The sequence below is a fragment of the Balearica regulorum genome, chromosome 20, assembly GCF_011004875.1.
Source record: "Balearica regulorum gibbericeps isolate bBalReg1 chromosome 20, bBalReg1.pri, whole genome shotgun sequence".
In the NCBI taxonomy this organism is placed as follows: Eukaryota; Metazoa; Chordata; class Aves; order Gruiformes; family Gruidae; genus Balearica; species Balearica regulorum.
In genome coordinates, this window is record NC_046203.1 from 11,435,556 (window position 1) to 11,456,479 (window position 20,924).

The 20,924-nt window shown below is 57.1% G+C and overlaps 3 protein-coding genes across 11 annotated transcripts; 1 reads left to right on the forward strand and 2 right to left on the reverse strand.

Moving 5' to 3' along the window:
* Positions 1-239: 239 nt before the first annotated feature.
* On the reverse strand, positions 240-10,027 carry WDR31 (WD repeat domain 31). Of its 9 annotated transcripts, none has more exons than XM_075772517.1 (11): positions 9,954-10,027; positions 7,431-9,081; positions 6,540-6,669; positions 6,052-6,126; positions 4,883-5,027; positions 4,699-4,799; positions 4,041-4,108; positions 3,398-3,539; positions 2,569-2,731; positions 1,006-1,118; positions 240-936 (listed from the first exon to the last, which is right to left on the reverse strand). In XM_075772517.1, the coding sequence occupies exons 2-11, from the start codon at positions 7,475-7,477 to the stop codon at positions 913-915; spliced, it is 1,008 nt and encodes a 335-aa protein (XP_075628632.1). In that variant the 5' UTR covers positions 7,478-9,081; positions 9,954-10,027; the 3' UTR covers positions 240-912. The 9 variants fall into 9 exon arrangements, with proteins under 9 accessions (XP_075628632.1, XP_075628629.1, XP_075628627.1 ...); XM_075772514.1 differs by having other exon boundaries at positions 6,540-6,819; XM_075772512.1 differs by having other exon boundaries at positions 240-1,118; positions 6,540-6,819; positions 7,431-7,558; positions 8,982-9,081; positions 9,954-9,974.
* Positions 9,810-19,093, forward strand: BSPRY (B-box and SPRY domain containing). Its single transcript, XM_075772520.1, has 6 exons — positions 9,810-10,133; positions 10,655-10,753; positions 11,356-11,586; positions 13,118-13,143; positions 14,233-14,357; positions 18,415-19,093. The coding sequence occupies exons 1-6, from the start codon at positions 10,086-10,088 to the stop codon at positions 18,939-18,941; spliced, it is 1,056 nt and encodes a 351-aa protein (XP_075628635.1). The 5' UTR covers positions 9,810-10,085; the 3' UTR covers positions 18,942-19,093.
* A 614-nt stretch (positions 19,094-19,707) lies between these two features.
* Positions 19,708-20,885, reverse strand: HDHD3 (haloacid dehalogenase like hydrolase domain containing 3). Its single transcript, XM_010303751.2, has one exon. It carries the CDS (start codon positions 20,593-20,595, stop codon positions 19,879-19,881), a length of 717 nt encoding a protein of 238 aa, XP_010302053.2. The 5' UTR covers positions 20,596-20,885; the 3' UTR covers positions 19,708-19,878.
* Between the last annotated feature and the right edge of the window lie 39 nt (positions 20,886-20,924).

Here is a 20,924-nt window from a genome sequence, read left to right on the forward strand (position 1 = left end):
TGGAGAGCAGCTGCCCACGCTCCTTGGGAGCGAACACCGTTCTGCTCTCAACACTTGCAGTGCAGTTGGGGATTGTGTTTTAAGAAAAAAACCAAACCGAATGCACTCACAAGTTACTTTTCTTCTAGCAGAGTGTTGGGTCTTTCTCCTTTCCAGCAGTGTGGTGGCAGCTGCCACGTGTTGTACGCTAGCTCTTATTTACTCCCAGGGAAAATACCATGGGACGAGAGGCCAGCAACTAACACAGAAACATCTTTCATTGCGGTCTTGTGTACAAGCCCAGACACCCAGCTACGCGTACTCAGCTGCTTCTTCGGTGTCTCACGCAGCGTCCGCTAAAGGGACCGCGTGAGCCTTTGTGGGGGTCTGTCAGCCGCACAGCCAGGGTGTCCCTGGCCATAATCCCCCACCCAGGGTGCTTCTCATCAGGTTGCCATTCATGGGAGGATCCTGGCCCAGGAGGCTCCCACATTCTTAGCTGGCTTAGGATGAAATCTTGGACACGAACAAACGCTCTGTGTTTTACACTCACATTGTTCTGGTGTATAAATCCGAGCGCAGGGTTTCTGTCACGCCGTGTTCAGCTCTGCTCAAGTGGAGCAAGGGCAGGAGGGTGAGCGTTCCCTGTCCTGTGCCCTGGTGTCCAGTGCTGCCCCTGGCCTCTTGCAGCTCATCTCCTCCCTTAGCCCCCATCATGTTTGTGTGGAGGTTTTGTAAATAAAATGCACGAGGCTCTTTCAGTAGCCAGAACTTGGCCTGAATGCATCCAGGATTTGGCTTTTCTTCTAGATAGCTCTAGTGCCTTCCCGTCCCCCACAAACTGAAACCAGTAAATCCCCCTGCCCCAGTGGTCAGACACGTTGCCGCTCTACAGGCGCAGAGTCTCCTGGTGCTCGTAGTCAGGGGAAGCTCTCAGGGAGTCGCATCGGGCAGTCTCTGCTGGAAAGGTTACTATGGTCAAAACGCTGCCACCTCCTCCAGCGCTGGGTCTGCGCGGTCGCTCACCCGGAGTACGTGGATTCCCGAGTTAGAGCTGGCACAGAGCAGCGTGGAGCTGGCGCAGACAGCCAGCGAGGACAGAGGTCCCGATCCCTCAAGGCACAAGGTGGCCAGGCAGGCTGGGGAGAGGGCACACGAGTCACTCAGGACATGGTTTGCTGACATGAGACGTGACTGCACCAACCTCCCAGCTCTGCCCAGGTGCGCCCGTCTGCTCGTCTAAGAAGGGTGTCCAGATCCTGCAGCCAAAGCATCGGGACGTGCCCTCCAGAAGAGAGACCCTCCACCCCCGTGAGCCCCATGGGGATCTGTGTGTTGCCCAGCCAGGCAGTGGCCAGCTCATGGGGACCCAGGCTGAGGTCAGGCTCTGCCCCCTCCCTGGAGAGGACGCAGAGATGGGTGGACAGACAGATCACGCTGGGCAGAGCTGCAGGGCTCGCCTGGAGGCATGCCCAACATGCCTTTTTCTCCCAAATTGCATACAGTCCAGAAAATTGTTTCCTAAGGGCTGTGCTACACTCAACGTGCGGTTATCATTGATAAGCCTCCAAAAGGGAAAGAGAAATCAGATTTACGATATCCAGCACCACATCAGCCCTTCTGTGTGTGTCCATTACTAACAATACCTGGAGGCAGGATTTGTGCAGAGACACCAGCCCGGCTCTGAGCTGCTCACAGAGCTGCATCTGGCATGGACGTCCAGGCAACTGCCTCTCAGGGTGACTTACACCCTTCCCAGAGCGCCTGAATTAAGGCTGACGGCTGTGGAGGTCCCCCAGTTGTGAAGGCAATAGGATCAAAACAAAGCTGCTGCCAACCCCACGGCCGTCTCGGCATGCACAGGCACCCGGGTGAGAGCAGAGGGAAGTGAAACGGAAGGTGAGAGCTTTTCTGTGGGAGGCCATCACGTTTCTGTTTTCATCCTATGTTAAATAAGTGCGTTTGGAGCAGTGCTTAGCCCCGGGGTGTCTAATGCTGATGACTTTACTGCATTTGGTGCCCGTCCGCGAACCTGAACGGCTTCCCAGGAGGTCTCTGCCTTTGTGTAAGGCATTGCTAACAGGCGTGCCGCTGTGGCAGGGCTTGGCAGGGAAACAGCCGCCGAGTCCAGCTCAGGTCGGGGCTCGGCCTCCAGCGAGCAGAGTTAACCCCAAAATGCCCCTGATTCCCCTTGAGAGGAGATCAAAGTGAGGGCAGCTGCTGACCAGCCCTCTGTCCTCCAGCACTTCTGTTCCTTACAACTTGCCACTCGTATCCTCTGTTCTCTTTGCTTTTTATCGTTTGTCCTTTCACTGCTGAACCTGGATGTCCCTTTAAAAGCCATCTCGTCATTACTGCCTTTTAGTTGAGGCAGGACACCTGTCACCTCCAACATTACGCACCCCAGCGCCCTCCTTAGCTGGCGGGCAAGCCAAAGCCCCTGGGTTTGCTTTGGGGCAAATCTCCATCTTGCCCTGCAGCTGGATTGGAGTAAAACCCAGAGATTTCAGGCTTCATTGTGCCCATTACCATCGGGAGACAGAAAGGAAGAAAGCAGTTTCGTTATCCCAGGGCAGGACCCTCCCCTACCTCCAGTGTCTCGGTCCCAGACCTTCACTGTGCTGTCGTACGAGGACGTGGCAATGCTGGGGGCGAGAGCTGGGCCCCGAGGAAGGAAAACGCATGAGGTCGTGGTCTGGAGATGCCCTTTGTACTCGCGCACCCGGTTCCTCGTCTGCCGCAGGTCCCACAGCTGCAAGGCAACAGGCAGCGTTTAGAGCTCAGCATCACCTGCCAACACGGACCTGTTTTACAAAGATAGGAAGATGGGTTTGGATAAAGAGCTCCTCGCCAATCCTCGCAGTACGATGCCCCCTTTGTCTCATGCTCACAGTCCTGGAGAACTTCAAACCCAGAAGGATTTTCACCATCGGTGACTTTGAGCATGTGCCCACACCCGTTAGAGCTGACGGGGTAAGACTGTGCGGGCAGATAACCACGTCTCCAGCCTGCTCCCGTCCTCGGCCCTGCTCTCCCCGGGATGGGACGGTCTTGTCCTCTTGCTGCTCGCACACAGGGCTGAGAACCTGCAGGACTGAATCAATCCCTGGTTTGGAAACCCCTCGAGTAAGGGGTCCCTTACAGCCTTTCTGCAAGAACCTCGTGCTCGTTGATGCCATTACTGGAACAAAATCCCAGTGAGATACGCTTTCATCAGCAAGAGTATCTGCTCAGCTATTCTCTGAGCAGAGGTCTTAGAAAGGGACAGGCAGGAAGACAGCTGGTTGACACCAGCGTAAGGCCAACGCAGTGGGAGCAAGCAGATCCTTGGAGCACTGATCTGCTGCTCTCCGCTGTATGCCGTGGACATTGGAGGAAAAACCCAGGAAAAGCAGGGTTTGCCACCCAGCAAACTCACGGTGGCCTCGCCGCCCTCCCCGGCGGAGCCGCTGCTGCTGCTGAGGCAGTACCGCCCGTCCTGGCTCACGTCGCAGCACGTCTGGATGTGCCGCTTGGCTGGAAACGCGTGTGCCACCCGCAGCTCCCGGCTGTCCCAGATCCTGGAAGGAACAGGAGTGGGAAGGGGGACTCCGAGGCATCGTTGCCGCAATGGGCTTCCCTCCGCGCCCTCCCGCGCACCTCGCTGCGCCCTCGAGCTTTGCCCTTGCTGCCATCCCTCGCGGGGCAGGGCCCCTCCTTCCTCCCAGCAGGCCGACCTCCCACGGCTCTCGCTGCATCCTTGCATTTACCTGTTCTGGATCCATCTCCAGCCAGAGCAGCTGTGCTGAGATTTCTTTTTGATTAATTCTCCTTTTTACCCCCAGTCGCCACCCAGCGCTGCTTCCAGCCACGGGTGTCCCCATACTGTCCTCCCTGGGCAAGAGACCACGCTCCAAGACCCAGGTGAGCGGGAAGGTGGCTTCTAGTCACCCCAGCAGGGCACAGGAGGCCAGGCGGTTGTGACAAACCAAAGAAACAGCCCCTTGTCCCCTGGCATCTTCCGTAATCCCCGTGTGCCCCGGGCTGTAACTCCCTTCTCTGTGGCCACATGTAGAATTTACCTGATCGTTTTATCCTCTGAGGTCTGGACGACGTAAGGCTCCCCAGGAACCCAGCACAGATGGGTGACCTGTGGAGAGGAAAGGATGAGCAGAAGCCCACCTCTGCGTGCAGCCCGGGCTGGCGTCCGCCTGGAGATACCCAGCCACCCAGCTCCCGTCCTCTCCCTCCTCGTGCTGGGTTGTGAGCAGGAAATGTTGGATGGCGGTTTTTTTCCACTTCCCACCGATGCTGCTCCCGTCCCAGGTTCAATCCCAGCGTGGATCCCGGGGGTTTGCAGGCAGGGAGGTGCCAGCAGCTCACCAGGACACAGAGCCATAGGGGCATCAGCGGACGGTACTCATGCCAGCGCCACTGCTGGGCTGGTGCAGAGGGGATGCAGCTCCCGCTGCACAACGTGCTTCCTAACGGCTCTGAGCTAGAGCATTAATAAACTGCCGTATGTCTCTTGGTATCTCTGTGCTCCTGGATTATTTGTTACCTGGAGTAACCAGCCTCAAGCTTTGGTCTCCCCAGGTGTGCCGGCAACCTGTGCAGTGCCCCAAGGGCTTCTTGTAGCACCAAGCTCAGAGCAAATTCGCTCTACACGGCTTCGTGTGCGAAATAACCGAGTAGGCGGCGAGGTGCCGTGAGGGGATGCAAGGAACCAGCGGCTCCTACCAGATTCCTGGAGATAGCGGCTCTGCCCAGACACTCTCCGGTCTCTGTGTCCCACTTGCACACGGTGTTGTCTCGTGAACCCGTGCACAGCCGGGAGGCATCTGCAAACACAAGTTAACATAAGAAAAGCGTCAAGAAATGTTATCAAGAAACCCGTGGGGAATGGGAGTGTGTTGTCCCTCACCCGGGCTCACAGCCAGTCCCGTAACAACCAGGTCGTGTCCTGGGAAGTGCTGCCTTGGCCCCGAAGTCCCGTGGAGCTCCCACATCATCACCGTCCTGTCCCGGGATGCGCTGAAGACTCTGTTTGAGTCAAGGGCAGAGGTGACCTGCCAAGGACAAGACGAGAGAAGCCAGTTAGCCTCCCCAGCCAGCCCAGCCCTGCGCAGGGAGAGCACAACGCTCCTGATTTTGTGTCCAAGCCCAAGACGTGCAGAAACGTGACTGCGAGAGCCTGACCTTCAAACTCTCTTTTGTCCGTGCTGCACGTGCACAGGCCGGATTGCCCGACGCTCACGCTGCAACTCCTGCTTGCTTCTGCCCTGCCTGATCCCGGCCACAGGCAAACCCTGGCTGCAGCCCGTACTGTGGCCGTGCGTGTCGTGGCGGGGAATGGCGGGCAGGTAGGCTGTGCCACCCGCTAGCGGGACCCACGTCCTCTCAGAACCAGGGAGCTGGATGGTGGATGTGTGTTCTCAGATCTTGTTCTCAGAAACCATCAATTTTATGCGGAAAACTTCCTTAAAAACCCAAATGAGTCCAGGGCACAGTTGCTTTGAGCGTTGGGATGAATGAACCCCCTTCGTCCCTCCCGTACCCACCTCACAGGGGACCTGCCGGGGCCGTGCCCAGGCGCGCTGGCCACCCCCTGCGCACACGTACACACCCCCCCCCGCACATCTGCTCTCCAAGCAGCGTGTTTGGCTTTGTAATCAGGATGCCAGAAGGAAAATTAAAAAAGCCCTGCCGTTCCCAGGCACGGCTGATTTGTAGAATAACGACGAGTCTAGTGGAATGAGACCTGAAGAAAAGTGAATGGCATCTCTGAATCAAAAACCTGACCTAGTGATTCATCCTGTGTTTTTCCTACACCGTCTCTGGGAGGGGAGGATAAGCACAGGTCCGAGCCCCCCGGAGCCCTGTTTAGCCTGGGTGCAGCCACTCCGTGCTGCTTCCCTGCACTGCGAAGTATCAGCTGGGACCCTGGGAAAACCCAACGCATTCCGATACCCCTGACGGAGCAAAGCTAGCCCTCTGTGGATGACAAACCGTCACTCCATCATTCCTGGTTCCCCAGTTTCTGACAGGTAACAGTGCAGGACACCCCACCGCACTCGATCAGCTGTCGCTCACCTTGGTGACCTCCCGCTCGTGGCCGATGAACCGTCGCAGCGCAGCCCCGGATCTCCAGCTGGAAACAGCCACAATCTGCCGAGGAGCAGGGAGAGGCAATCAGCAGCGGCAGCAGGACAGCAGGCGCGGGAGGACGACGCGCGTTCTTGGTTACGTCGTGGCCCTGCACAGCCCAAGCTTGGAGAGGGAACAGGTTCTGGTTTTGAGCTCCTACAGCATATACAACTGTCTTTAGAGCCCGTCCGCTGCTACGTAACACAAGAGAAGAGCCAGTCCAGTGATTCCAAGCCTGGGTGAGAGCATTTGATGTGATCTGAGCTCTGCAGAGGTTATAAAATTTGGTTAAATGTGCCCTCACTCTAAGCTCATCTTTTCTTTCTACATTCAGGAACTGACAAAGTTGCTACCATTCACGGAAACGTTTAAAGCTCACATTTAAACCTGATTTTCCTAACCTGTGCTCCGTGCCCCATGGCCGGGGTACTCACCTGATCCCTTCCCCCTGACACACACAGGTCTGGTTGGAGAGCAGCCACACAAGTGACGGCGTCGGCGTGCGCAGGGCTGTGCTGCTGAACGGCTCGAACAGGTCCCGTCTCTTCCACGGAGCCGTCGGCCCTGCAGCAGACAGACAGACAGCGGCAGGAGCTGCAGGGCGCTTTACGGTAAAGTCGGGGTGCCGTTCCCCAGTGAGCCCCAGGTCTGGGGGTGGCACCGCGGGCTGGGCTGCGGAGTGACGACATCCACCTTCAGAAACCCGAGGAGAAGCTGCGAATGGACAAACACGTGTCCGGGACTAGGCGAGACAAAGTCGGCCTGTTCCACCTCTAGAGCTGCTAAATATTTAGATGTTTATTCACTCCATGCTGGTGCAAGGAAGAAAAGAAACTCTGGTCTTACCAGCCTCCACTAACCCCTTTCGGGCCCTGCTGCTCTCCTGTGCTCTCCTGGCCTTGCCAAGCACGTCGAGTCCCCCCTGCTGCCGCCCCGTGCTCTCAGCTGATCCCCGGCAGACATTGCCCACCCTGCTGCCAGACACCGAATTATTTCATCTTGCCAATCAAAGCCGATGAGAGTCGCTGAAGAGACAATGAAGCAGTTTGGGTATTTGGGGCAAACAGCCAGCCCTGGAGCTGTCAGCCTTCGGAGCTCTGCCTGAGCCATCATGGAGCACGGCCACCAGCCACATTTATGTGGCCTGGCTACATTTTGGATTTCAGTCCTCCAAAGAAGCTGAGCAGACTTTAGAAGCGACGGTTGAAAATGAAAATCTGATTCATACATTCAATAACGAAACTAAAACCACGTGCTCGCTATTCTCTCTTCACTCTCCTTACTGGTTTATTAACTGAAGACATGATGATCTGGCATTGCTTTACCTGTATCTGGAGTGGTGGGAGCTGATTTTACTCTGCAGTTTCCCCATGGCACTGCCGACGAGCACGGCTCCCACCACCGCCAGCAGCGCTGAGCATCACATCAGCACCCAGCACTGCTGGGACGGGACCTGCGGGTGAGGAGACGCAGCATTACAGGGAATCCAGAGAGGATGAGGTGCTGATAACACGTTACCTACATCTTAACTTCATTTAGAATCAGAGGGAGAACCTCAGAGGAGGGGACATCTGGAGCTCTCTAGTTTAGAGCAGAGCCAGCTTCAGAGGTGAAGTTACTGGGACCTTACAGCTGAGCCTTAAAAATACCCAGGCTTGGTGAGGCCACGATAGAGATGGAGCTGCTGCCTGTAATTCTTCTAGTGCCTCACACCTCCTCTTAATCCCGTATCTGCTCTTGACTTGATTTCCCAGAGATCCTGATCTGCTCTTGGTTTCCCAGAGATCCCGATCTCTAGACTGGTGAACGCAAAAACCACCTCCAGACTGAAGTTCATACAGCCGGCTGGTGGGACTGTACCGTTGGACCAAGATAACTGCAGTCACAGGCAGCCCAAACTTAACTGAACCAGCCTGGTTTAACATAAAGCTGGAACTGGTCTTTCCACAGGCTGAGGAACACTTTGGGAGCAGCAGCTTCTATGTCTAAACTCCAACCCCAGGTCCAGGCTAGACCAGACTATCTTGATAACCCCAATGCCTTCAGCAAAAAACTTCTGGCTGTCCAGGCTGAGCCCAGCCTGCCCCGTCCCGGGGCATCCCCCACGAGCGGCACCACGACAACCAGACCCCGCAGCAGCATCCGTCCGGGTGCAGGAGCCTTTGGGGGAGCAGGGCTCGGGCCGAGGCAGCATCTCTCCCTCTTGTCCTCACGGGTCACAGACCAAGCAGAAACCAGTTTCAATGACAGTGAATTGCCACGTACAGTAATTGGCTTCTTCTCAGCTCAAGACGCACTAATTGGATTTAGCCTGCACTTGGCGTGTGTTAGCATTCCTGTCTTCTGGGTCAGTAGTGTTTTGCTAATAAAAATCACAAAAAACCCCACACCTGCTTGTTCCAGCAAAGGAAAAAACCTGCTTCAAGGCTCTGCCCACGAAAACTTGAAAACCAAATACTAGAAGCACTAAGCAAGAGGGGTTAGGGTTCTAACAAAACGTTCCTTTTCTAATTTTACCCTGAGAGCCTCTGTGATTAGCAATTAGTAATACCCAGTTAATCTCCGCTTGTTCTACCCATGAGTTTGCATGTTCATAAGATGTGAAGAATGATAAATCTCACAGCTGAGGGGCAGTGATAATTCAGCAATTTTCTTCCAGACAGACTGAGTGTCCAAATCATTTCAGTACGTGAGGAACAAACATGATTTTTCTTTGACAACGGGAGAACTTTGGAAGTTGTTTCTCCTGGAACACAAGACTCTAGGAAAAAGCTAAGATGTAAATTCTGATTTTTTAATTACGATGATTACTATGTTTCCCAACCAGCAGTTAGTTTCCCCAGTTGTGGTTAATGTACACGTGGAATCGTCCCTACCCGCACGCCAGCTCAAACCGAGCTGGAAGAAGGCAGAGAGCTGCCGGCGATGGCTGGAGGTCTGCCTCGTGTCTAACTGCCTTCTCCTGCCTCTTTCCCTCTGCAAAAAAAAAAAAAAAAAAAAAAAAAAAAAAGTAGATCTTTCTGAATCCTGACTGAGAACAGTAGTTGCTCGGGCAGGATGTTCATCTGAGGTTTTACTATCTGGCAGGTTGCCTACATGTTTATCGTCAGCCTGGTCATCACAAAGCTCTCTAACAGCACAGGGATCCTGCAGCAACCGATCCATACAAAGCCGCCCCTCCAGAAGACTGAATTTCACGCTGGAGGATCTCCTATCCTCCCTTCCCCCCAAATGCATGGCTTAACAGAAATGGAAAACTTTTTTTTTATTAAATTGGTTTTAAAAAATAACCCACGCTGCTGCCTAAGCCTGTTCAGGCTTTGCAGTGAAATCCGTACCACGGAAACTACAATGTCCACAGCAGCGGGCACAGAAATCACAGCAGAGCTTTCTCCCCGTTGTCACGGGGAGTTAAACATCCCTTAGAAGAGGGGTGCCTAACCAGCTTTTGGAGGACACAGGGGCAGCCCCGAGTCCCTATAGCGGGGGGGTGACCCCACGGTGATGATGCGGGTCCCTATAGCGGGGGGTGACCCCACGGGAATGATGTGGGTCCCTATAGCGGGGGGGTGACCCCACGGGAATGATGTGGGTCCCTATAGCGGGGGGTGGCCCCGTGGGTGGTCAGTGGGTCCCTGCGGACGGGGGGAGCCCCACGATAGGGTGGGGGGCAGCCTGGCGGGGGCACTACGGGCGCAGCCCAGGTCGCTACAGCCGGGGCCGCCCCTGGGAAGGGTACGGGGACAGAACGGGTCCCTGTAGCTGGGCCAGCCCCACGGGAAGGGTACGGGGCAGCCCGCCCAGCCCCGGGAACCCGCCGTGCCGGGCCGCCCCCGCCGCGCACTCACCGGGGGCCGCGCCCCGTCCCGTCCCGTCCCGTCCCGTCCCGCCGCCCGGCTCCTCGGCAGCGCCGGGGCGGAGCGTTGTGCAGGGCCCGGGCGGGGCCGCCGCCGCCCCCGCGGCAGGTGCCGGGGCGCAGCATGGCCCAGCGGGGCGGGGGGGCGGCGGAGCGAGCGGCGGCTCTGAGGGTGAGCCACGGCGGGCACCGGGGTACCGGGCCCCTGTCCTTCCCCGGGGGGCGGCTCTGCCTCGGGCCCGGGCCCGGGCCCTTCCCCGGTGCACCGCCGGGGGCCGAGCAGGGCCCGGAGCGTGTGGGGCTGCCTGCGGCGGGGGGGTGGAGAGGGACGGTGCGTGGGTCTGGGGAGTTCCGGTGTGGCGCGGGGGAGTTCCCGGGCGGGCTGTGGGGCCCTGGGGGTCCGTGGCGGGGTGGGGGGGGCTGTGTGAGTGGGTCCCCGCGGGGAGGTGGGGTCTCTGCGGGGCCCCTGGAGGGGTGTGGAGCCACGGGAGGGGTCCCCCGTGGGGATGGGGGCTGTGGGGCTGCGTGGGGTCCCCAGTGGGGTGTAGGGCCGTGTGAGGCGTCCCCCGTGGGGAAGGGGGCTCTCTCTCTGTGGGGTGGTACACGAGGACCCCCGGAGGCGTGGGGCTGGCAGGGGCTCGGGGCCGCCATCGCCGTGGAGGCCTGCGTGCTGCCCGCCGCTCTGCCTTCCAGAACAAGATCGTGGACCGGTGCGAGCGGCTCCAGCTGCAGAGCGCTGCCATCGCCCGGCACCTGGACGGCGTGCTGCCCGCCAAGGACCAGGGCGTCCTGGTAAGCACCTGCCCCTTCTCCCAGCGCAGCGGGGAGCTGGCCCCGCGTGCTCCCCTGCTCGCCATTCCCGGCGGAGATGTGGAGCTCTCGGGGGGCTCATGGGTGGGCAGGGGTTGCCCCCCTCCTGCCCCGCTGCTTGTGCAAGCAGAGTGCCAGGGGCACCTGCTGTTCCTGCTTTGTCTGCCTATAAAACGTACGCAAGCAATAAATTTCTTGGTGTTAGCGTACAGCCGTTAAACATCCTGCTAGGACCAGTCTTAACGATTCCTGATATATTTTGTTTGTGCCTCACTGTCACCAAGGACAAAAGACAGTTCTGGTGGTGGCTCTGTTTCTCACTAATGGCGAGTCCAGGGAGATCTGCTGAGGGATGGGGCTCTGGTCCCGCGCAGGTTGTCACAGGTACCACGGTTAGGCCAGGAGGCAGGTTTGGGACTGGCTGTCCCGTTTACCTCTGCTTGCATCGTGATGATTACTGAGGCCTGGGCTCAATTAATGGAGTCGTCATAACCGCTGAGCCCACAGAAAGCCGGCAGAAGCGGTTGGTGCTCCTGTTGGGGTTTACCCAGGCTGATGTTTCTCCTCTCTCCTTGCTCTGGCAGAACGCAGCCAACGCAGCACGGGAGCTGGTAATCCAGAGGCTGATCTTCGTGGGGAACGCATGTGAAAATGAGGAGCAGCGTTTGCTGGAGAAGGTGCACGCGGAGGAGGAGCGGGCGCACCAGAGCATCCTGACCCAGCGGGCGCACTGGACTGAGGCTTTGCAGAAGCTGGCTGCCCTCCGAACCTACCTGGTGGACGTGATCACCAACCTGGATGACCAGAGCCTGGTGGTGAGTACTGCTCCTTGTTCTGAGGGACAGGTCAGTCAGCCCAGAAGTGACCTAGACGTTTTATCATTGATATTATGGGACTTTAATACAGTGTTCAGCAGCTTGCTGCACTGACAGCAAGGAGGCAGAGTTGGACAGGACCTGTGTTTGCAGGTTTAGCTCAAGGAACCTCCTTCCTGACCAGCCCCTGTGGTTTCTTGGTGGTTCCTAGAGCATCTGCTCTGCCCGATGCTGCTTTTGCTTGCAGTGAGGTTCAGAACCACCAGGCTCAGGTCCCCAAGCTCTTTGCTTTAAACTGCTCGCTCTCAGGTGCCCTTAGGCTTGACCGCCAGGACAGCTGTGGGTTGAGAGCTGCTCTTACAGCAGGCAGTTGAGCCACCAGTTTTCTATTGTTCGGTCTAGTTTTAATCAAACCGTGACCCTGGGGAGCACCTGCAGCTCCCAAGGTGGTGGGAAACACAGTGTCTGTCCTGCCCCAGCATCTTCTTAGCTGCCTGGGCTGTGGCCTCTCTGTGGAGAGTAGAGGTTGGAAAGCGAAATCCATCAGTGCCTGTGGCAGAAAACAGCGTGATCCTCAGTGTCTCCTTTTGCCACATAGTGGAGGGAGAATAAGGATCGTACGTTCTCCACCTTGGATCGCTGGTGTTGGTATTTGTGTCTATCGGGAATCGATACGTGTCATGTCGCAGGAAAGTGAAAGGCATGTAGAGCACCCCGCAGCTCATATTTGAGCAGGGATCAAATATTTTCCTACCACTTTGCTAACTGGGCTGTACCTTGAGAACACACCATTGCCAGTGGGTACAGAAACAAGTGGGACTGATCACGAGGTTATCTGACTTGTGGCTTAGGTGCTCTGACCCAGGCAGCAGCTTCACCCCTTATTGAAAGCCTTGGGGGTTGTTCGGTGCCAGCACAGGATGTTCTTGCAGGTGCCCTAATGGGGTGGGGGAGGAAGGGGACCTCAGGGCTGGGGTTTTCACGCTCTGGGCAAGGCAGATTGCAGCAATCAGAGCTCCCAGATGCAGACAGGCTGGTGTCTACCAGAGGGTATGGAGACAGAGCTGGTTCTTTGTGGGTCTGAGACTTTCCACCTGCCTTAGCTCTCCTGCATTTCCCTCATGCCAGATGATCCAGCTGTGCTTGTGGTCTCCAGCTCTCACACCGCCTGCACGTGCAGCAGAGCGGTGGCAGGCTCTGTCCGGCTGTTCCCGTGCCCTTCTCGAGCTACTTGTCACCCAGCCACCCAGTCCCACTGGCGCAGCAGGCATTGCCCCTAGCTAGGTGTACAAGATGTATCGCCCTCAGCCATTTCCACTCATTTTCTGAGTCAGGGAGTGGAAAGTGCTGCAGCTGAAGAAAATGGATGTCGGACGCTCGCCCTGTTCCCCAGGGCCAGCGATGGGGTGAGGAGTAGTTTCTCTGGGTCAGGAAGGAGAACGGTGCTCCCTGGGGCCCAGGATTGCTGTGATTCACAGATTTTATCTGTGGGGATTTCAGCTGTGATGACTCTTTCTCTCCTTGTCCCCAGCGCGCAGAACAAGAGATCTTCGAGAGGTTAGTACCTGGCTGCTCCTGGTCCTTTCCCTGACCCCTGCTCTGAGCTTGCCCGCACCCTCAGTGGCTCCCGCTGTGAGCAGCATGCCATTGCTCAGGCAGCAAGAGACACCCCCTCTTTCCTCCCTCGCGCTGCTTTTGTTGAGCACAGAGATGCCAGCGTGGCCTCTTGTCTCTGCTCCATGTACTGCGCTGCAGCTCAGGATGGAGAAGTCTTGGCACCAGAAGTGCTCCAGGGGCAGCGTCTCCCCAGAGGCATTGCCAGATGTTTTGGGGAGACCTTCTCCAGCTCCACACTCACGCTGCCTCCCTCCCCAACAGAGAGGTTGCAGGGAGGGGAGAACCACGTGCAGGTGTCAGCATTTCTGACAGTCATCAGTAACGCTGGGCCGCCCTTCCTTGAGAAGGCAGCTCCGTGGCTGCGTTTCTGCAGGTATTCCTTTCCGTGGCTGCTGCGAGGTGCTGGCTAGCACCGGGTGGGCTCTGCTGCCCCGAGGACTTTCAGGAGTACGTTTGCCTGGAGCCTGCTTATAGAGAGTAAGAAATCGGCCACGGCACGTCACCCGCAGCCAGTGCCAGAGCCTGTACTTACAACCACGAGTTCATTTGTGCACTGCAGGCCGCAGGAACCCAGCAAATCCTCGATCTCCTTCCTATGCTGTATGAAACCCGGCATCCCGGCTTGCTCCCCTGTTGTATCCCCCTCTGCTCTGACAGTTGATAAAGAGGGAAATCTGATTCTCTCGCCGCAGCCTGTTCGTTGTGCTCCTCTTGTACCTTGACGGCCGCTCTCAGACATGTTTAATCTGTGTCTGCTGAGTGAGGAGGCTGTTGACTCAGGCTGCTGGGATTGTATTTGGAAACACTGAGGTCCTTTCAGAAGGGGCTGTAATCAAAACCAACCGACAGTATCACTTGGGAGGAGAGTTTGCCCAGAAACCCCCCGGGTGCAGTTTCTCTACAGTAAATACTCCTCTTGCAACTGCTCCAGCTTGTATTTCTGCTGTACTTACTAGTGATCTTAAACACCTCCTGGCACTGCTCAATAAATCATTGTATTTCGAAATAACTCTTGTGTTCCTTTGCTAGGACAGAGGTGGCAGAGGGAATCTTAGAGCCACAGGAGTCCCTGAAGTTAAACTTTAATCAGACCTGCGTCCAGAGTCCACTGCTGCATCGACTGTGGGCCTCCGCCGTTCTCTGCTGCATCGCAGGTCAGTGTCTCGCTCAGGTCTCACGCTCTCTGGGGATTCCTGCGTGCTCATTCACGTTGTGCCCAAAGAAACACCCTGAGGCTGTGTCAAAACATCCTGATGCTCGTCCTGCCCAGGACATGGGGCATCCTGCCCTCCTCTGCTGTCCCAGCCCCTGCTAGTTGCTTGGAGCCCCCCCGGCAGGGGGGAGCAGCAGCTGTAGGAGGTTTGGGAGGAGGGACAGTGGCTCGAAGCGGCTGGTTGTGGCTAAGAGGAGAACAGGGGGTTGAAAAGACTGTGTCTTTTATCAGCTCTGTTGATTAACCTCACTTGGTTTCTTTTGCTATTTCCTGAGTCACTGGGTGACAGCAGCGAAGCTGGTGCTGCCGTAGGAGTCTCTGTCGCAGAAATTCCTCAGCACGGTGTTTAGCACGGGCCTGCTGGTGATTTTAAAAGAGGGTGCACCGGCCCGCGTGGTGTCTGAGAGAGGCTCTGACGTGCTGGAATGAGAAGTGAGTAAATGCAGTAGCTTTCTGATCCTGAGCCGAGATTGTGGCTGTGCACGAGCTGGTGGTTTGTTCGAGACGTTTGTGATCTGGTTCAGCTCTCGCTGTGCAGCTGAGGTTGCATCGGAGGCGTCTGTCAGGCCAGCGGCGTGCTCTGGGAACGGTTTTACCAGGTTGGTGTCAGCTCTGGTGAGCAGGGAGAGATGTTCTTCCGGCAGTGATCTGCGTGAATTGCTGGTTGTGAAATCTTTGCTTTTACTCTGGCTTCCAGGCCACCCTTAGAGCATTTCAAACATATTTTTTGTTCCTCAAAGGTGGCAACGTCCTTCACAACTGGAAAACGTTTGTCTCATGTGCCGCCTCATGAGCAGTCCCTGGGGTCACCTTCCCAAAGCTTTTGCATTAACCTTTGGGTTTTGCTTTTCTCTCTCTCAATGCTGATGAGGGGTTCACAGTTTTTCCCCGTTTCCAGGTCCCTCCCCAAGGAACGTGCTTCTGGCTTTTATTGCTCTTGTGCTTTCCAGTATTAGCTTGAGAATCTGCGCGTGCCGGACACCACCGTCGTTTGTTTCTTCCACTGCAGACTCTGGTGTTGCTCTTTGTGATTAATTTCCCTCTGTTCTGAGTCTTTGAGTGCTGGCAGCCGTGCACGCTCCTGCAGTTGTACTCTGGCAAAGTTGAGCAGGCTCTCAGCAGATGCTCAGAGCTGTCATGTTGTGCAGGAAACCTTCCCCTAATTCTCTTTTGTTGTGACATGGTTTTTTTATGGATTCCTTTCCCAATAGCATCCTTGTCAAATGTAGTGACTCTAAAGCAACCGATCCTAGTCGCGGGTCTGTTGGTGCTAGCATCACACTCTGGTTTGGGTTTTTGTGGTCACATTTAACACGTCATTATTGCGTGCTGAGGATGCCTGCCATATCCTTGCTTATCTCACTAGTCCATAGTGTGCCCAAGACCCGGCCTTAGAGATTCGATATTAACTGCAGTGGTCCTAGCTTCCGTTAAGACACAGTAACGTTATGTTTCACTTGGTGGTCCCTCCTCCCAAAGGCAGTTGAACGGTAGCAGTCTTGTTTATTTGTGTGAAAACAGGAATTCCTAGCCTTGATGGTTTGCCCCGTAGCCTCTCAAAAACTTGGAAACCAGCAGGGAAAAGAACCTCCATTTCACTCTCAAAAATAAACACGGTTCCTTTGATGTCTTCACTTGGCATCCAGGCTTGTGTATCACGTACGTTTGGGGTTGGCAGCTTCTTTCTTAAACCAAGAGATGCTATAAACCTCCTGGCACCGTTCTGGGAGGGATCTCGGTTCACGGCCACCCGTGTTAGTCCTGCCGGGGCGCAGGTAAGTGGCGGTGCTGGCTGGCGGCCCGATGGAGGACCCTCTGCAGGGCTGGCACAGACTGGAGCCGTCCCAGCTGGCTGAAACGTTGGGCTGCTCCGCGGTGAGCTTCTACCCCGGGGACCAGGCTGGGGCTGGGTTCCACCTTGCTGCCTAAATCAAGCTACAAGGATTTTAATTTGAGATGTGGGAGTTTGGAAACGGGAACTTGGATTTTTAAAAGTAGTAAACTGTGCTGCAGCTAACACATAGGTACTTGACAGAGATGTTAACCGTGTTAACTTACCGACTCAGCATCCCTTGTGTCTCTAAGGTCAAGGCCACTCCAAGGGTACTGTACACAGAGAAAATAGATTTTGGGGTGAGATGAATTCCTGGTGGAATTGTTCATCAGAATATACAGGAGTGTCTGGAGGGCAGGTTTAATTATGACAGAACACTTCTCTGTGTGGGAAAATTTGCTGATCTGAATTACTCTACTGCTACTCTGCGAGCGCTTCCCCTCCCTCAGATGCTCCTGTCATCGTAATTCCACCACGACGCTACGTGGGCGTCAGCGGGGTGGTACTTCCTCGTGCAGATGATCCCTGTACAGGAACACCAGAATGCAACCCCGCACCCAGCTGAGATGTGTGTTGCACAATATGAGGTTTAGTGCCCTTCTTCTGTCAGGGGAAGGTGAAGTCTCGTACTGCTCCGTTTTCTATGAATTCATAGCAGTGTTTGGCTTCCTGGAAAGTCAACCTACGAATAGGCAGCGTGGGCAGGTACAGCTGCAGAGACCTACGGAGGGCACAGCGTGGCGGGCAGGCGTGCTGCAAAGCTCAGGGAAATAAATCGTCAAATGAATGAGGTTCTCTGCTTCAGCTAGAAGGGGATGCTCTCCTCAGCTGCTCTCTCTGCTCGCTGCTGCCTGCAATAGCTTCCACCTAACGTGCAAGCGTGCGTGGCACTTCCACGTTGTGCAAACTGCTAACTCAGCCTCGGTTCGTCTCCTGCCGGGGAGCAGCAGGGCAGGTGGAGCCCTAGGAAAGCCCTCGGCCGGCGCTGCTGCTGTTCGGTGCCGCTCACCGGTCAGGGGGATGCTGACCTGGGTCCGCGTAGGTGCCGGAGCAGGTCAGGCTCTGGGACGAGCGCATTCAGGGTGCGGCATAATGGTTTGATTCTTTAAGGGCCTCATCCTGCCGCGTGCTGAGGGCGGTTGGGAAATGGCCGGAGCAGGCACGATACGGTGCAGCTCTTGTTGGCGGCAGGGCTGGGGGAGCAAATGACTCACCTGCTTCCGTGGGGGTTTAAGCCCTAAAATGAATGAAGTGAGGGTGGGGGAAGGCAGGGCAAGGAGGGGCACCCGCAGGCAGAAACTCGCTGTCCCTGGGAGCAGCTGAGTCACCTGGGCATCAGCCTCGTCTCTTTGCTTGGCAAATTGAAGGAGCGAGGGAAACACTTGCGCAGTTATTCAGCACTCGCGCCGGTCTGCAGAGAGGGGCCTGGGGGGGTGCAGTCAGGGCAGGGTGAGCGGTGCTGGGTGCTGTCAGCCCGCGGGTCTGAAGTGGAGCAGAACCCCAGCAGCTCTCACCCCGGGCTGCGGCTCGCTGGGTTTGTGCTGTGGCATAAGGGCAGCCCCTTAATTCACAGCGAAACCACGGGCAGTCGTGGCCGTGCTCATCTCGTGCCTGGTGCCACCTCCCGCGGCTGCTCCGAAGGGGCTCAGGGTGGGTTGATTCTTCACTTGGGCTGTATAGGGGGAAAGGGATTTCCCCTGCCCAGCCCTCGCAGTTCCTCCTCGGTCCGGTATTACCGGCTGTACAGGTTTTCTGCAAACAGCCCTGCATTCTTGCGGCCGGGGGAGGAGAAGTCGGGTCCTGCTCACCCACAGTGGGGGTGGGAAGGGACGGGGCTCGGATTTGGGTCTCTCCGAAAAGCGGGATGAACCGAACCTGCCGAGTTCTGTTTTGGGGGGATTTGGGCCAGGGTCAAAGCAATATGAGCAGCATCTTCTCTGACTCTGCACGTGTCTGGTGAACTTGACTGGTGGCTTTGATGAGCCTCTGCATTGTTCTGGCCCCGGCTTGAGAGGGGAAGCAGCGGGGAGCTGCTGTGCTGGCACCCAGCCCCAGCTGGAGCCCCCAACACCGTGTCACCCCAGGGAACAGATTGTGTTTCTGATGGCTGTGACTTCAGGCAAGGGCCACCGAGTTGCTGCTCACCGTGTGGCTTCTCTTGCAGGCTCACGGGAGATTCACATCGATGAGAAAACCATCAGCCCCCACCTCAGCCTGTCGGAGGACAAGAAAACCCTGACCTTCAGCCCCAAGAAAGCAAAGGTGGACTTGGACTGCCCCGAGCGGTTTGACCACTGGCCCAATGCTTTGGCTACTGCGCCTTTCCACTCGGGAGTCTGCGCGTGGAAGATCAGCGTGGAGAAGAGCTGTGCCTACAAGCTGGGGGTTTGCTACAGCTCCCTGCCACGGAAGGGGTCTGGCAACGAAGCCCGCCTGGGTTTCAACACCGCTTCCTGGGTCTTCTCGCGCTATGACAAGGAGTTCAAGTTCTTGCACGCCGGGCACCCGCAGGTGGTGGAGCTGATCAGATCTCCGGCCGAGATCGGGGTGCTGGTTGACTTTGCGGGAGGGGAGGTGCTCTTTTACGACCCCGATTCCTGCACCATCCTCTTCTCCCACAGGGAGACCTTCGCGGAGCCCCTCTATCCCGTCTTCGCTGTGGCGCACCAGAACATCTCGCTTGTCCGGTGAGCGAAGCATTGCGCTCACTGCAGGGGTGAATATACAATTGTATATACGGTGACTGTATATACACTATACAGTACCTTCTTGGGGGAAGGGAGCCCAGACAGGGCTACCGGCTCGTGTACAGTGGCATTCAGACAAGACCTGCCTTCAAACTACTTCTGTTTTTCACGTGTTTTATGGCACTTTTGGGAGGATTATGGCACTTTTGGGAGGAGCAGGGACACTGCGGGAGGCTGTCACCCACGGGGGACCCACGCCAGGGCACCCCTGAGGGGCTGTGGCCCGTGGAGGAGCCCATGCCAGAGCAGAGGAGTAAGAAGCAAAGGGCAGCAGAAAGAAACCTTGTCTGGGCTGTTCCCTGCCTCGCCAAAGGGAGTGTAACGTGGCAGAAACACGGGGAGGTGGTGTTAGGGAGGAAGGAGAGGTGTTGGCCTGAAACGGAACCAGGGAGAAGAGCAGGAAAGGTGTTTCCTTAACTGTTTAAAATTTCTCTTCTTTATTTCTCACTACCAAAATCAGTACTGCAAAGTTGATGTTAATTGACAGTAGGTTAAGTTCAATTCCCGCAATCCAGACTGTTTTGCCCCCAGCAGAGGGATGCGACTGCCTCCCATCGTCGCTGTCGGGCAGAGGGGAATGCTGGCTGTCCCTCCCCCCAGAATGAGCCTTCTGGAGCGCAGCTTCACCCCATCCCCAGCTCTGCTGGGGGGGACACCACCGCTGACCCTCTTCCGTAGCGGTTTTAGAACGATGAAAGCAGCAGCAACGCTGAGCCTCAGATACGTTTTACTGCATGAACACCCCCCCTGCTCTGCGGGCAGCGCTGCTCCCTGCGCTCAGAAGCGCTCGCTTCTTGTCCCTGCCCAACGGGCAGCAAGAAATCCCACGCCAGGACCAGTTCACCGCTCCGCAGTGGCGCGGGTCCTCCTCTGAAACACAGCTACCCCCTCTCAATAAGAGCCAGGAGGTGGTCGAGCGCGGGCAGGACGTGCTCGGGGGGCACCTCCGGCTCCTTGTCCTGGCCCGCAGCCCGGAGCAGGAAGCTGTGCATGCCCACGGTGCGGGCTGCCCTGTAATCCCGGGTGTAGTCATCCCCGATGTGAGCCGCCTGCTCCGGGGGGACCCCGCCGAGGCGCAGGGCTTTCTCGAAGATCCTCCCATCCGGCTTGGCGAAGCCTGCATCCTCGGAGGTGAGGACGAATTCAAAGTGGTGCCGCAGGTTGCACTGGCGGAGGACGTTTTCCAGCCGGTTATCGAAGTTGGAGACCACCCCCATGCGGAAGCCGCGCTGGCGGCACCGGCTCAGAGTCTCGACGGCTCCTGGCAGCACCTCCCAGTTACGGGCGCTGCAGAAGTCACGGTAGAGGTTTTCCGCCATCAGCGTTAGGACTCTGTCCTCGCGCACGCCCGAGAGCCTGAAGGTCTGTTCCACGACGTGGAGCCACCACTGCCGGGAGCTCAGCCCCCAGCCCCGGCCGTAGTTGGGGAAGCGCCGGCTCTGGGCTCCGTACGCCTCCCGGAAAGACTGACCGAGAGTCTCCGGCTGCACCCGGACCCCGTGAGCCCGGGCCTCGGCCGCGTAGCTCTCCCCCACTGGCTGCCGCAGCCGCAGCAGTGTGTCCTTCACGTCCCACGTTAGTAAGCGGAGCCTAAGCATGGCTGTAGTAAAGCTCAGGCCTAAGGGAAACCTGGAACAAAGGGGGGGCTGAGCGCCAGGTGCTCAGCTGGAAGCGTGCGGCTGCGGAGCGGGGCTCGCACCGGCTGTATCAGAGGGGTGTGGGCACCGGGCCCTGGCCCGCGGCGCACCCACTGCTGTCAGTGACTCCCGTGGGGGGCTCAGGCCCCCTCTGGGGTCTGCAGCGAGATATGGCGGGGGAGGGCAGGCCCCGCTTCGAGTCCCAGGGTGCAAAGTCTCCCCGGCCGGGGCTGCTGGTGCAGACCGGGGTGGGGGTGGGGTGTGGGGGGGTGTGCGCACCCGGGGCTGGG